Raw genomic sequence first — 14395 nt, 5'->3', positions numbered from 1 at the left:
CATGCTTTAAGTATAGTTTTAGGTACAAAATTTCTAAACGGTAAACTAAAAACACATTTTTAGCGTTTTGATTAGTTTACGTTAATAACAAGATCTTAATTTAATCACTTTCAATCAGTTTTACGTAAGTTTTATTTGAAAGGTAACTTTGACGTAATAATGGTTTTAAAATCAGTTTACTTTGATTTTACGTATGAACTAATTGTTTACGTCTTTAGGCTTTTTAAAAATCAATAGTTTGTAGGATTTTAAGTCAAAAACCTACTTTTTAACTTAATTAGACTTTTTGTTTGATGTATATGTACGCACTTTAAGCTTTTAACTATTTTAAATGAATTAAAAAGTACGAACTTAACTAGATGCCTAAAATACATTTTAAAACAATTTATGTTAACTTAACATTTAAAATGCTGTATCTTTTATATGCAGTCTTTCTTATAATATTCGTATTTAACAATTAAAAAAACTTTAGACGATGCAAACCTATTTTCTAAGTTTTATTATGTTAAGCATTGCAACAATTGGTGTTGATTAAAACTTATTTTAACAATTAGCATCAAATACGTTTCTAAACTTCATGTCTTGAATAGTATTTTAATAAATATTCTACAAGTTTTACAGTGTTTCATGATAATTGCAATACATTTTGAATGAATGTTAGCACAATATTACTTAACTGAAGTTTTTAAATAATGATGTAATTAAAATTGTTCAGTGTTCGGTACAAATATTACTTATGATGTCACTTAATTATTGTTAAAATAAATAATATAACTGAACTCTTTTTTTAAACATTTTAGTATTAATATTTTTTTTTAATATTTTATTATTTATTTAACAATACTATTTTTTTTATTTTTTACAGTGTACGGCAGCGATAGGAAGTCTGCAGTAAGCAATTCATCGGAATCAAAATCTCCTAATGTTATTTTCGAAAAAAACAAAACCATCAGGGTCAGTATACAAATCATTGTTTTGTAGCAATATGGAGTTTAAATATATTTCAACAACAAGGCTGTGTTAAAAGCGTCAAGAGTTTTACTTGGATTTTCGTTGCAAGTTAAATTTAAATAAAGTTTTGCTGTGAATCGTTTAAGATAGAGCTAATGATTAGTTTATTGTTATTATTATTTAACCTTAATCACTTTCTACAGAGCCCACTTGAAGTGCTATTAAATAAATTATTAGTAAAATGCGATTTTAAAAGTTCTAGAACATATGTTTCATAAAGACAAGAAAGAGTGTCTCTAATCTTCAAATGTTTCAAAAATTTGAAGATTAAAGAAAATCTTTTTTGTCTTTATGAAACATATGTTCTAGTATTTTAAAAATCGCATTTTACTAATAAATGATATATGTATATGTATATATAACATAATTTACCAGTTTTGAAAACAGACTTCAAACGGGTTCACACCGCAAGTGGGCGTTTTTTCACCCCCACCAATCACAAACAAACCCCAACAAATACCAGGGGTCCAGCAACAATTGTCAGGGGTCCAACAACAAGTTGACAACCCCTACCACAATCTCATTGACGCTTCGAAGGGAAGGTTTGTGTTTTAAAACTAAAAACCCTAATTTGATTGTCAACCCTAAACAAACTCAGCCCTGCGAATTTAATACTAATGAACTCATTAATACTTATTTATGACCTTAGTTTTTACATATTTAAATTTTCAAGTACATGTTTAACTACAAGGTACCCTTAACCTTCGTTGATTAAAAACCCAAAAGCATTAATCTTTGATATAAAGTCCGTTTGATTTGAAAACTGTTTGTTCTTAAATTGTTGGTAAAACGATATTTAACTTGCAACTTGAATAACTCTCAAACATAGTTCCAGCATGACAACTTATCCATTAAAAAGAAGAAAAGAAGCATTATTATATTCTTTTCAAATTTAAAGTTTGACGTTAAGCAATACTAAAAATCAACTTTTAATTAGAAAGTTTAAGGGCTGAACTTACAAAAAAAAAGAAATAAACTATAAAGTTAAAAGTCAAGAAAAAACAAAACACTTCAAACAGGTTCGATCAAAACCCCCTCTCCCCCAGATGTGTCCTCCCCAGCAACCAACCACCCGTGACCCGCCAAAACTTCCCTGGCAACCAGTTACCTAGCAACCGGAACGCCCAGTACAGCAACTTCCATGGCAATCAGCAGTTTCGCCACCGGAGGAGCTCTTCGGTGGGTCAGCTCGACCAGTTGGACCAGAACGCTGTTGTGACGTCACAATTGAGCAAAGTGGGGAGGCGGAGGTCGATCGATGACGTCACGAAAGCAAATTCTCCTCCGCCGCGGCCCCCCAAGCCGAGTTGGGGAACCCCCCAGCAGAATAGGAGAAAATTCAATGTGGAAGTTGGTTTTTATAATTTATTTTTGCACAACAAAATAAAAAATTAAATATATACTAACTGATTAACACAAGAAAGTTTAATATTTTAAATTTGTGACTTAAAACAAGCTAGATAATTTATATTAAGCTTTAAGTATAAAAGTATGATAAAAAAGGTTTAAATCTAAAAACATATATACATTTGTGTAATTGTAACAAAATTTTATACACCAATTAAGCAAATTGAAGCAGTTGGTAGAAAATTAAGTTACAGTTTATTTGTCACTTGTTTTTATATTGGCTAAGTTGTTACTAAAACCAAATCGTTTCTACAAATTTTTTACCTTTTGAAATAACTATTTTTAATAACAACCATTTTAAAGGTTACAAGTTCTTTTTTAATACATGAACTATTAAATATTTCCAAATATACAAAATAAAAACGACAAAAGTGTTTCTCCCAAGGTGATATAACCTTGTTTGTTAATGCAGCCTTTTAAAAACAAGTTTTACCAACAAATAAAATCTTTCCAAACTATTAATAATTAATTTGAACTTTTAAAATCATGTTTGTTCGAACTCAGTTGAAAACTGAACTTATTTAAACGATTCCAAGTTGGTTAAGAAAAAAATTAATTTTATTGATGAATGGTCAACTAAGTTTAACTTTGCGTATTTGATTGAATTAAATTAAAATTTTGTGGAATATTCAAACTAATAAAGTTGTCTCAGCTTGAACTTTAAACTTGAATAAAGATTCCATCAAGAATTTAATTTAATTTTCATTTTGAGCATATTTTAATTTTTTTTTATGTGTAATTAAAAAGTTAGTTATACTTTATAAATTTTCTAAGCATTTGCAGTGACTTTTATTACCATTTTTTTTTTACTTATCCTAGCTTTTTTCAGAACAATAAAACTCCAAACTTCCACAGATCCAAACAAAACAGTAGAAATTCAACAGGTGATGATTTTATAATTTATAAAATATACTTATTGTAAATTTTTTTAAAGTGCTTCAAAGTTTAAATGAGTTAAATACATACAAATTAAATAAAGTTAGAGGTGTTTTTATGAAGCTTACAATAATTTTTTCTACTACATAAAGTTAATTTATTCAACACTAGATCACAGACAAATAAAAATTATATTGTTAAAGTTATTTTATAAATTTAACAAAACATTTTGCTAATAAATAACAAATCGAAAACTTCAGCACATCTTTAAATCGATTTTATTTTCAGTGGAATTAAATTGTTCCATTGTAGATTATTGATTTTTTTTCCAATTTTATTTCGTGTTTTACACAACAGACAGAAAAAAGTTACATGAAAATATTTTGTAAACCTTTATATTTAGCAACACCAAACATGTTTTGAAAAGTAAAAACTTTTTACTTGGATTTAAGCAATAATAAAAAAATTTATTTCTTAAAATATAGTTTGAGTAAAAACATTACCTACAAACTTAAATTTATTTCTAATGTTTTTTATTTAGTATTGTTAAACGTTTAAAAGAAAAAAAATATTGCGTTTTAGGTAATAGTGGAAAATAATTTTAATTTGAAAAAAAAAATTAAACAACTTAAATTGATTAATTTTGTTCAAACGTAAAAGTCAAGCTTAAATAAAATATTGTATCGTATAAACTCATGTTTTTACAGATCAAAAGACTTTTCTCGATTGTTGAGCACTATTTAAATGTAGGATTGCTTTAGTTGTAAATTTGTTTTGAAAAGCTTTATTGAATAATAAATAAATTTTTTAGTTTTTAATTATTTTTAAAAAAACTAATCAATTATTATTTTATTATTTTATTTTCTCCATTATTGTTAAAAATTAAAACAAATGTTTCTAGAAGCTCCAAGATTTTTTTAATTGACACGCAAATGTATTAAAAAAAAAAAAGAATCTTTTATTTTAAGCAACAAAAGCATGTGACTTAGAAATTAAATTATTATTTGCAAAAATTTAATTTTCAATCAATATCACAGCATACTGTGTCTTATTTCTTTATCAGTTGTTTTTGGGACCTTAAACTCAAATAGAACTCGTTTTTTCACCAAATGATATAAGAAAATTAAGGTAAAAAAAGTTAAAACGTTTTGATTTAAACAGCAAACCAAAGTTTTTACAAGTTTTTTTGTTTCAAACTTAAAATAAGTTTACAACATACTTATTATTCTTTTTTCTAGTAGTAATTCAGCATAAAAAGAATAATAAATAAAGTATAAAGTAAATTAAAATGAACGCTCGATGGATGCTTTAATTTTAGTATCAAACAAACAAAACAATAAAAATAAACATATTGTGATATGTGTTTAAATTAAATTTTTATTTCATATCACTTAAATCAAACATATTAAAGATATAATATATCATTGTATCTAGTATTATAATTAGAATAAATACAATAAAGGAAAATATTGTTTGTTTTAACTTTTTTATTTTACTAACAGACAAATCAACTTCAGAGGAATTGAGTCCGCCACTGAATCATAGTATGACGTCACAAAACATCAATATGACGTCACAATACCATCAGAACGTAATAGTTCCACCGAATCAGGAGTTCAATTATAACCACCAACCTTATACTAATGGTTTGTAAAATTGAAAACAAATATGTAACAAATGATTAAAAACATTAGCAATTTGTCCTATTTTTTTATTTCTATCGAGATTATTCATTTAGCAAAAATAAATAGCAAAAACCAATATGTTAAACTTGCAATATACTCTTTACAAACTTGTTTATAACTTTTAAGAAAGGTTGCTTAAAACTAAGTTTAATGTAATAGAACAATTAAGAAGTGTTTTAGTAAAAAGTTGATATACTTGCATGATTTTAAATATATATATATCTTACACTTTGTTTTCAATTTGTATTTTTTTTAACAGCTGTACAAGTGAAAGCTTTCCATAACAACACACCAGTGTACAGCAACCAGCCCCAAAATCACCATGGCAACCAACATATCCATGGTAACCAGGCGTTGTACTGCAACCAGCCCTTGCATAGCAACCAGCAAATACATAGCAACCAACCTCTGTATAGCAACCACTTGCAATCCAGCAGTTCATCGGTTGCTAGTAGCGACGTTGCTATGAAGACCCCGCACGTTGCTAGGGAGGCCCCTCCGGTTGCTAGGGACAAAAAGCCGAAAGCTGAGTCCCAATCATCGTCGTCTATGAGGTTTGGTTTTAATTTACAAATTTTTTTCACGAAAGTCTTCCTTTTTCCTTAAAACAGTTACTTTCGACTAATAATATTTGTTTTATCTAAAAGTTTAAATGTACGAAAATAAATAACAATTTATATCCTGTTTTTATTTTACAATTTTTCAATATCAACAGCGGGAGTCTTATGTTCTCACCCACAAATTCAAGCAACCAATCCACGCCCAACTACGTCATAAACAGCCCGCAAACCCCTCAAAGTTACGTCATAAAAAGCCCGCAAACCCCCCAGAGCTACGTCATGAACAAGTCGCCCAACAGTTACGTCACGAACCAGCCCAACTACGTCATGGTCGCCCCTAGCAACCCGAAACCTCCGGAGAGGCCCCCAAAAAACCTGCAGCAGTCTCCCAACGTAAACAGAATCACTCATGCAAATCAGAAGTTTCCCGCAAAAAATCCGGTCGTTCCCGCTAAACCTGGAAGTATTCCGCAACAGGTTTTTTATTAATAAATTTTTATAGTGTTAAGTAAAAATGATTTTTTTAAACTTTTTAATTAACCAAATCCATTAATCTTTTTGATTACTAAAAATTAGAGGCCGCATAATGATAAATACATTGAGTAAACTACTTTTAATTGTTTGTTGCTTGATTGTATATTTTATTTTAGATAAATTTTATTTCAGAACGAACAAAAATACGTGCAAGTTCCGTTTCCAAATCAAATCGTTCCGCCATCAATAAGTAACAAGTAAGTTAAATTAAACAATACAAATAAATTTCACCATCAGTAAGTAATAAGTAAGTCAATTAAACAATACAAATAAATTTCACCATCAATTAGTAATAAGTAAGTTTTGATTATTTTTTATAAAAATAAGTTAATTTTGCTGTCAATATGTAACAAGTTAGTTTTAATTAAGTAGTAAAAATATATATTTTCGTCATTAATAAGTTCTAAGTAATTAGAAGTTTATGCAAAAAATAAATAGCACCGCCCTTAGTAAGTAATATATATTAGTAAGTAATATAATTAATGTACAACTAAATGGCTACACAATCAGTGAGTAATAATTAAGCTTTATTAAAATAGAAATAAAATTTCTGCCGTTGTTAAGTAAGTTTAATAGGTTTTTGCAGCTAAAATTAAAATAGAAATTATAGATATATCAAAAAATTGTAGGTTTTTAGTTCCTGACAAAAAAAGTTACCTAAGGTAAAATTAATATCTGCCGGAAATGCTTACAACTATCTTAAAAAAAATTTTCAATTGTATTTAGTTTTCTCATTTAAATTTTTAGCCAATCTTTCAGATTAAAGTATCTAAGACAATAGTTCTTCTAAAGTTGAAAGAGATTTAGAAACTTATACTAGTACTTTGTGAACAAAAACCAAAGCCGTCTTTGCTTTTGGTCTTAAAAAATTGCTGTTTTTTATTTAGAGGGTGTCACTCAAGTTTACCATTTTTTTTACCATAATGGTTTTTAAGGAACCATTCAATTCTTTCGAAATCAATTAAATCCTCAAAATATTCTCTTGTGTAGTTCCAGTCTTAAAGTTTTATATTTTAAACCATTTTGGCTTAACCGAAAGTTTTTAAAAAAATTTTAAATAGGCAAAAAGTACAGGTTTAAGAAAGGAAATATTTTTTAGGATGCTTTTTAAAGCTAGCGGATTTAAATAAACAATTTTGATGTAATTCCAGATTAAAAGCATAAAAATTTTTACATAATATGCAAAAAATCAATACTTTGAAAAATTTACATACGACATCTGGTAGGTTAAAAAGTAGTAAACGCCCAAAAACTTAAAAACCATAAAATAGTAAAAAAGTTCTCATATTGATTCTGTATAAGCTTTAAAATCTGGCTATTAAAATCGTTATACTTTTTGATCTTAAGGAACTGAAAATATGCTTTCAAATGTTTAAACCTGACCTAGCTTTAATTTTTCTGATATTTAAACTTGAAATAAATAACATTGAGTTGTAATAACAAGTCAAAAACAAAATAAAGTTAGTTTTTAGCTTTTTATTACTAAAAATTATGATAAAATTGAGTTGCTGTTTTTTCTTTAAAGTTTAAAATTAAATAGAATACTATATGTAAAAAAAAAGTACTTTTTACATATGATAAAATAATTATATTTATTTATTTATATGTATGTATAATGTTTTATTTATTTCAAGTTGTGAAAACTTTGTAGAAAACTTAATAAACGATCAAATAAATAATAATTTAGTGAACATATTTTTTTTAATTAAATAAATAAATACTTTTAGCGGAGAAGACGTCATAGAATATTCGTTTATTGATACAATGAAAACGAAAAAGTTAGAAGAAACAGCAAATAGTAGAAAAATTGAAAATTTGAAAAAACTGCAAATTGGTAGCAAACAGAATTCTACTATAAGTCTCAATTCAAAAAAGTGAATATTTTATTTCAAAATTAAGTTAAAAAAATGTTAACTGTTATTAATACTTAGTAAGTAACTAATTTGATATACAAAAAAATAAAAAAAGAAGTTATTGATTTAAAGTATCGAGTGGTTGTTAGAAAAATAACCATCATTTTGAATTCAAAAAACTAAAAAGTACACTTTTAGAGATATAATTTAATTGAAAACTTACTAAAAAGTTGAATAGTGTATATAAAAAATAAACTATACTTTTTTTGAAATCTAAAAAGTACAAACTTTAAACATTAATGTAGAAAGACCTGTTTAAATGTTGTTACTCAATCAATTCAAATTTAAAATGAAACTTTTTATTCAAATTGACCTCAAAGTTGTTAAATTTTTTTAAAAGTTTTGAACTGAAAATGCTTACTACTAAGTTAAAATTTATAGTAAAAAAAATATTCAACAGGTAAAACAGTATTTATCAAATATAAGAATTTATTTCGAATAAAAACTGTTTAAATATCAAAATTATTTTTAATGCTATATAAAAAAAGTGAAACTAAGCTTAAAAACAAACCTTGAAAAAGATAGGTACTGAACAAAATATAAAATAAATAAGTTATTTAAAAAAATTGAATTTTCCATTTCACAGTTTGAAAAAACTGTCTTGATAAAATACGTTATTTATTTAAAAGTATCTTAACTGTGTATTAGTTATTTAAACGCTCTAATTTAAAATGTCAAGCAATAAATCAACTTAGTTCTTTTTTGTATGATGTTATGCGATTAAGAGACTTTATAAATATTTTAAATTAAAAAAAATTATATTAAGCTTGAAATTGGCTTGTTGGTTGTATATTTGAAAAAATATACCAGCGCTGAAATGTTTGCTTTTTTATTTCAGTACTAAAAATTACTATCCTTACATATATACAATTACAATTACTTATTATATTACAAAAGTATTCTGAAGATTTTTCTTAGTATAAAAGTTAACAATTTTAAAATATTTTAACGTATATTGATTTTTTTGTATTCTGTATTTATTATTTTCAAATTTTACTTTGAACTTAATTATGTATAAGTTTTATGAACTTTTTTATTAAAATTTTAGAAAAATTGTACTTTTTTTTTCCTTTATTGCTTTCTTAATTTTTTTTTCTGTTTGACAATTAAAGCATGTTTTTTTTCCTTAATTAAATAAGTTGTACTTTTTACGAATTGACTTAAAGTTTATTTCTGTTTAAATTAAAAACTGTTTTATAATCTTTTTTGACAAAATTAAGTTTCTTACTGCCATTTTTGTTTGTTACTGTAGTTAAATTGCTTTTATCTAGTTAAGTTAGCAACAGTTTTTATTTTCGTGAATAAATTATGTTTTTTTTTTAATAAATTTTTTAACTGTTGTATTTTTCTATTAATAACTTTAGTTAATGCTTACTTGCATGCTAAAATAATTATAAAAAACTTTATATGTTGAGAATACATTACTTAGTTAATTAATTTTCCTAAGCTAATAAAAATTTGGTTTGAAAAGTTTATTTAGTTAAAATAAAGATAAGTTACTTAACTACTCAATTTTGCTTTGTTAGTTTTAAAAAGCTTGAAGATCAAATATCAATAAATAAGAGTTAATTTTTTTGTAGTTATTATGAATTCAAAAAATATATAGAGCGACTAGTATATACTTTAAACAAATTTAAAGATTAAGTTCAAAGATTATTTTGCACTTAAGTAATAGTTACTTTTTATTTAGGACATATGTTTCATTTAACTTAAGTTTCGAATCAACTCATTTAGTAAAAAGAAATCAATTTCAAGCTAGAATCTTCCAATATCTTAACAACTAGACCAATATTTTTTTTTTCGCAAACGTTAAAGCTATCAAAGAATCCAAGTAGAGCTTTGAAAAATAACAACTAAAGTTAAATTTTTTATTCTTAAAAAAATTTTCATACTGAAGAATTTTGTTTCATTTTTTAGTTATACAAAAAAAATAAGTTAAAAAACTTGTTTTATAAGAAAGTCCACATAAACCTCAAGATCACTTGCAGAAAATAATGATTGCATAATTAGCTTTTCTTATAATAGAATCAAGTTACTGTATAAAAATTATAGCACTTTTGTTAAATAATTTTTTTGCAACAGCATTATAATTTATACCTTATATTTCTTTGTATCAGTTTTCAAATTTAATTTTAACATATTTTACTTTATGCTGAATTAATTACTTTTAAGTATTAGTAACTATTATACAAACAAAATTTTGAAAAATACTATTCCATATTCTTGTCAGGGTTGCCAACTCTTTGAGTCAAGAAATCTTCCCAAGTTACCAAAAACTTCCCTGAGTAACCTTAAACTTCCCTGAGTTTTTTCAAAACCTTTGATTTTTTTTTTTGCTTCTGGCGCAATTTACTAATACCTCATGCTCATTTTTCTTCTTTAATAATTAAAGGAAGGTTGTATGTGTACGCTTGTTTAGATGCTTGCTAAACTTGTTAAAAAAACTGTTTTCAAAAATTTAATGTTAAAAGGTTAAATCAATTGAGATTAAAAAACTAAACTTGTGCACAATTTTGTGTAAACATGTTAGTCAACTTTATACATGATAGAAAAAAAATTGTCTCTTCAATTACTTTTTTACCGAAAACAAACAGTTGTAAACAAATAATTTTATTTAAGAAATAAGTACTTATAGTGCAATATAGTTTTAATAAACTACTTAAGTAAGTTAAAAGTTTATTAGAACTATAGTCAACTACAAGGTTTATATCTATAAATTGTTTGTTTTTGTTTAACTTTAGATATGATAAATTTAAACCTTTAAAAAACTACAATGATAATTCTAAGAATATTGAAGAACTAGCCGCAAGCCTAAAAAATTTATAAATAAGCACTTAAAAATATATTAAATTACTTTTTTTAACAAAATATTAAAACTGGATTAACTAAATCTCATTCTAGATCAAGAAAAAAATTTCCCTGTGATTTTTTTATCTAGAAACTTCCCTGAAATTTTTAGAAAAAAATTAAAATTCTCTGAGTTTACCTAAGGTTTTCTATAATTCGAAAATTCCCAAAATTTGTGGCAAATCCGTTTAATTTTAAGTTTTTTTGCTTCTAGAAGCTTTCTTAGAACTAAAATAATGGTTTTAGTAAAAAAAAGTTTTGAATATGTACATTAAAAAGAATAACTTTAAAACAGCTGTTAACGATCTTTAAACAAAATATATTAATTTTATTAAAGGTTTACAGGCTACGATGTACTAAAATTGTACTAAAATTTTGTTTATTTATAGTTAAACGTTGAAAAATATTCAAAGTTTTTTTTAAGTTATTCAAACGGCTGAATTAATTTGTAAAACATGTAATATTTTTCTACTTAAAATAATAAACAGACTTTAGTTTCCGTTAGTTATTGTAGTTCCTGTTAAAGTTTTTAAGTAAAATAAAAAACTTGAATTGACGCTTCTTTTCAGCTAAAAAGCATAGCTTGCTTACAAAACTTGAAATAAAAAGTTTATATTGTTAATTTTTTGAAAATACTTAAATGTAACCGTAATAAAGTCTTCTTTTATACCTGGATTAAAATTTAGAAAGTTCAGTTAAAATAATACGGTTTTTAAAAATAAAACATATAAGTAAAGCCTAATTTCGCTGTGCATCATAATCTAAAAAATTTGGAGATATCTAAAACTTTAGTATTATATAAATTGATTTCTGTGTAAATTATCTGAGCTAGGTTGCACACTTAATTTGATTTAAAGTTTAATAATAGAGATTAACTTAAATTTTAAATTAAAGAACTTAATTTAATATCATTTAACAATAAGTTAAACTTAGACGCATTTATTGCTAATATTTAAGCTTATGCTATTCGTAGCTAGAGATTTATTAAACTATATTGAACATATTTTGTTTCATATTTTAAAAAGTAAAATTATTGTTTAGTTTAAGTTGTATATAAGTTTATCTTTTGTTGCTTTTATATAACACATAAACTTTTCTGTTTTTCTACAAAGTTTTTGTTAATTTAAATCTTGAAATACCAATTGAAGTCTTAAATTACATACTGTACGTATACATAGTATTAAACAAGAAAAGTATGTCATACAAAAATTAAGCAAATGTAAAATATTTAATCCTATTTGCATACAGTCATAGATGAATGATTGAATTTTGAATGTCTGATTTATGAAGATTGATTTGTTATTTAACCTTTTTTTCAGTGAACTTAACAATTTATGAATTTCTATTGTAATATCTCTTTTAAGTTTATTTGAACTACTTTTGTTAGCTTTTTTAGCTCAAAGCTTTTCAAAAACTACTAATATTTACCTATTTTTAGACTACAAAACGTACTTATTATTAACAAACTTTTAAATATCTTTTGGTTGTGAACTTACCAAGTAATTTACTAAGCTTCTCAAAAAAAAAATTACAAAAAAGTGAATTTTTAGTTTTATAAGCTGAACAAGTTTGAAAAATTCGAAAAAAAACTTTTGTAAATTTGGTTTAAGTATTTTATTATTACAAGTTTGAAACAGTAAAATGTTTTACTCCAATTAAGAAAAGTTACTTAAAACTTTTTTTTTTTAATAAACCACGGATTCTATTTAAATTTTATAAAAGTAAGTTTTCTTTTTAGGTGGAAACAAAACTAAAGTATAAAATATTTTATCATAAAGATTAAGAAAAGATCTAACGAAAGAAATTACATAAATATCTAAACAATAAGAAAAACTACAATCAAAACAACTTTTAGATTAGTTACTAAGAATTCAAAGCCATACTACTACTCGAAGTATGACCCGAAAACCAATAAAGTTTATTCTCAAACTCTGCAAAGAAATAGAAAAGTACATTTTGAAGAGTCTATCAAAACCCATAGGAAAAGGTTAGTGACAAGTTAAATAAAATAATAAAAAATAGGACTTACTTTTTTATTAAAAAACTACAACCTTAAATTGTAAAGAACTATCTCAGAAAGTACACTTGTTTTATTTAATTTTAAGTTTTATTTTTTTCGTCTAAAACATGTAGAAGAGTTATAAACATAAAAATTTTAAATAAGTTTTAGACTTATAAAGTTGTTATTGTAATCTAACTTAACGACAATTTTCAGAAATTCAGAAGGATCTAGCAGAATAAAACTGAACCCAAAATGGCATTAACAAGTTTTAGAAAAAAAAACCTAATAAAAAAAAAACTAGTACATTGATTTGTTTCCTAACTTTCTATTTTAAGCAATTGTTGAATTTGTTTTCTTTTTGTTTTTAATCTTTGAATGAAATTGTTAAATAAGTTTTTGTAACATTTTTTTTGTATTGACTATTGTAGATTGAATTATTAATAATAGTTTGTTTTCCATAGTTTTATAGATTCAAAAAATTTTATATACCTTTTAAGCACATCATTGATTTTTCGTTATCTTTTATTTTCTTGAAAACTTCAATTATTTATATTAGTAAAATAAATAAATAGTGTCATTTTTGTTTGTCGCTTAGGAACTTAAGTTTTTCAGTGTTACTAAAAAAAAGATTCTTTTTGTAAACCTAAAAAATTGTTTAATTCATTAGTTACTTATTCACCCAAAATTACTACAAAACATTTGAAATAATTAAGTTGATATAAAACTAGAAGATTTGTAAAAAAAAATTTGTACTTCAACTTTAGATAACGTTAGAGTAAGTAATTATTAATTAAACAAACAGTTTTAACATGCTTTCAAAGTTTTCAAAGTTATTTTTGACGTTTTTAAGAAATTATCACCAACGAAATGTGCAAACGTACATATGTATTTTTTGCAACAATGTTCCTTATAATAGTTTGCTAACTCTGAATATTAATTGTTGAAAGCGTTAGAGCAGTGGTCGGCGGCTGTATGTAACTCGCAGGTCAATTTTCCTTGGAAAATTGTTAGCGGGCCATACTAATTAGAAAAATACCTCTCAGAACTCATTTATTAAAAAAAAGTCTTAGTAAACAGTTGAATAACAATTTTCTAAGATCAAAAATGTGAAAAATTAAGCAATATCAGCGCACTAGTAAAGAATATTTAAAAAATTAAGAGCCGAACTCGAAGTTTTTAAAAGTAAGTCTTTAATTTTTATTGTTTTTAAAATGTATATTTCTGACTGAAAAGAAGCTCGCGGGCCGCATATTTTTACTTTGAAGCCCACATTTGGCCTGCGGGCCGCAGTTTGCCGACCCCTTTAATAGAGGAATGTTTAAAGTAAAAATGTTGGCATAATGTTAATGCATACCAGTGCGTTACCAGTATATAAAGTGTTTTTATTCTTAACTGAATAATACTGACATAATTTAAAATATCTCACAGTATCATGTAATTGTACATAATATGGGTGGGTGTCACTTCTGCACGAGTGGACACTTTTGAACGAGAGGACACTTTTGAACGGTGTTACATTTTCACGGAAATATCTATTCAAACCGATGATAAATTTTCCCA

At 25.1% G+C, this 14395-nt stretch overlaps 1 protein-coding gene across 3 annotated transcripts in view; it reads left to right on the top strand.

Moving 5' to 3' along the window:
* Positions 1 to 13179, top strand: part of LOC145835815 (uncharacterized) — a 45262-nt gene extending 32083 nt beyond the window's left edge. For all 3 annotated transcript variants that reach the window (XM_082943540.1, XM_082943541.1, XM_082943539.1), the window contains exons 12-22: positions 866 to 954; positions 1399 to 1553; positions 2031 to 2361; positions 3248 to 3302; positions 4797 to 4940; positions 5239 to 5533; positions 5695 to 6016; positions 6206 to 6270; positions 7801 to 7947; positions 12689 to 12820; positions 13049 to 13179. In XM_082943540.1, coding sequence (XP_082799666.1) covers positions 866 to 954; positions 1399 to 1553; positions 2031 to 2361; positions 3248 to 3302; positions 4797 to 4940; positions 5239 to 5533; positions 5695 to 6016; positions 6206 to 6270; positions 7801 to 7947; positions 12689 to 12820; positions 13049 to 13097 — 1784 coding nt within the window. In that variant the 3' untranslated portion in view covers positions 13098 to 13179. The remainder of the gene's footprint in view (positions 1 to 865; positions 955 to 1398; positions 1554 to 2030; positions 2362 to 3247; positions 3303 to 4796; positions 4941 to 5238; positions 5534 to 5694; positions 6017 to 6205; positions 6271 to 7800; positions 7948 to 12688; positions 12821 to 13048) is intronic.
* The last annotated feature ends 1216 nt before the right edge of the window (positions 13180 to 14395 follow it).

This window comes from Thalia democratica, chromosome 5, assembly GCF_965202585.1.
Source record: "Thalia democratica chromosome 5, ktThaDemo2.hap1.1, whole genome shotgun sequence".
Lineage (NCBI taxonomy): Eukaryota > Metazoa > Chordata > Thaliacea > Salpida > Salpidae > Thalia > Thalia democratica.
The sequence above is the reverse complement of the archived record's forward strand: the minus strand, read 5'-3'. Positions and strand labels throughout refer to the sequence as shown.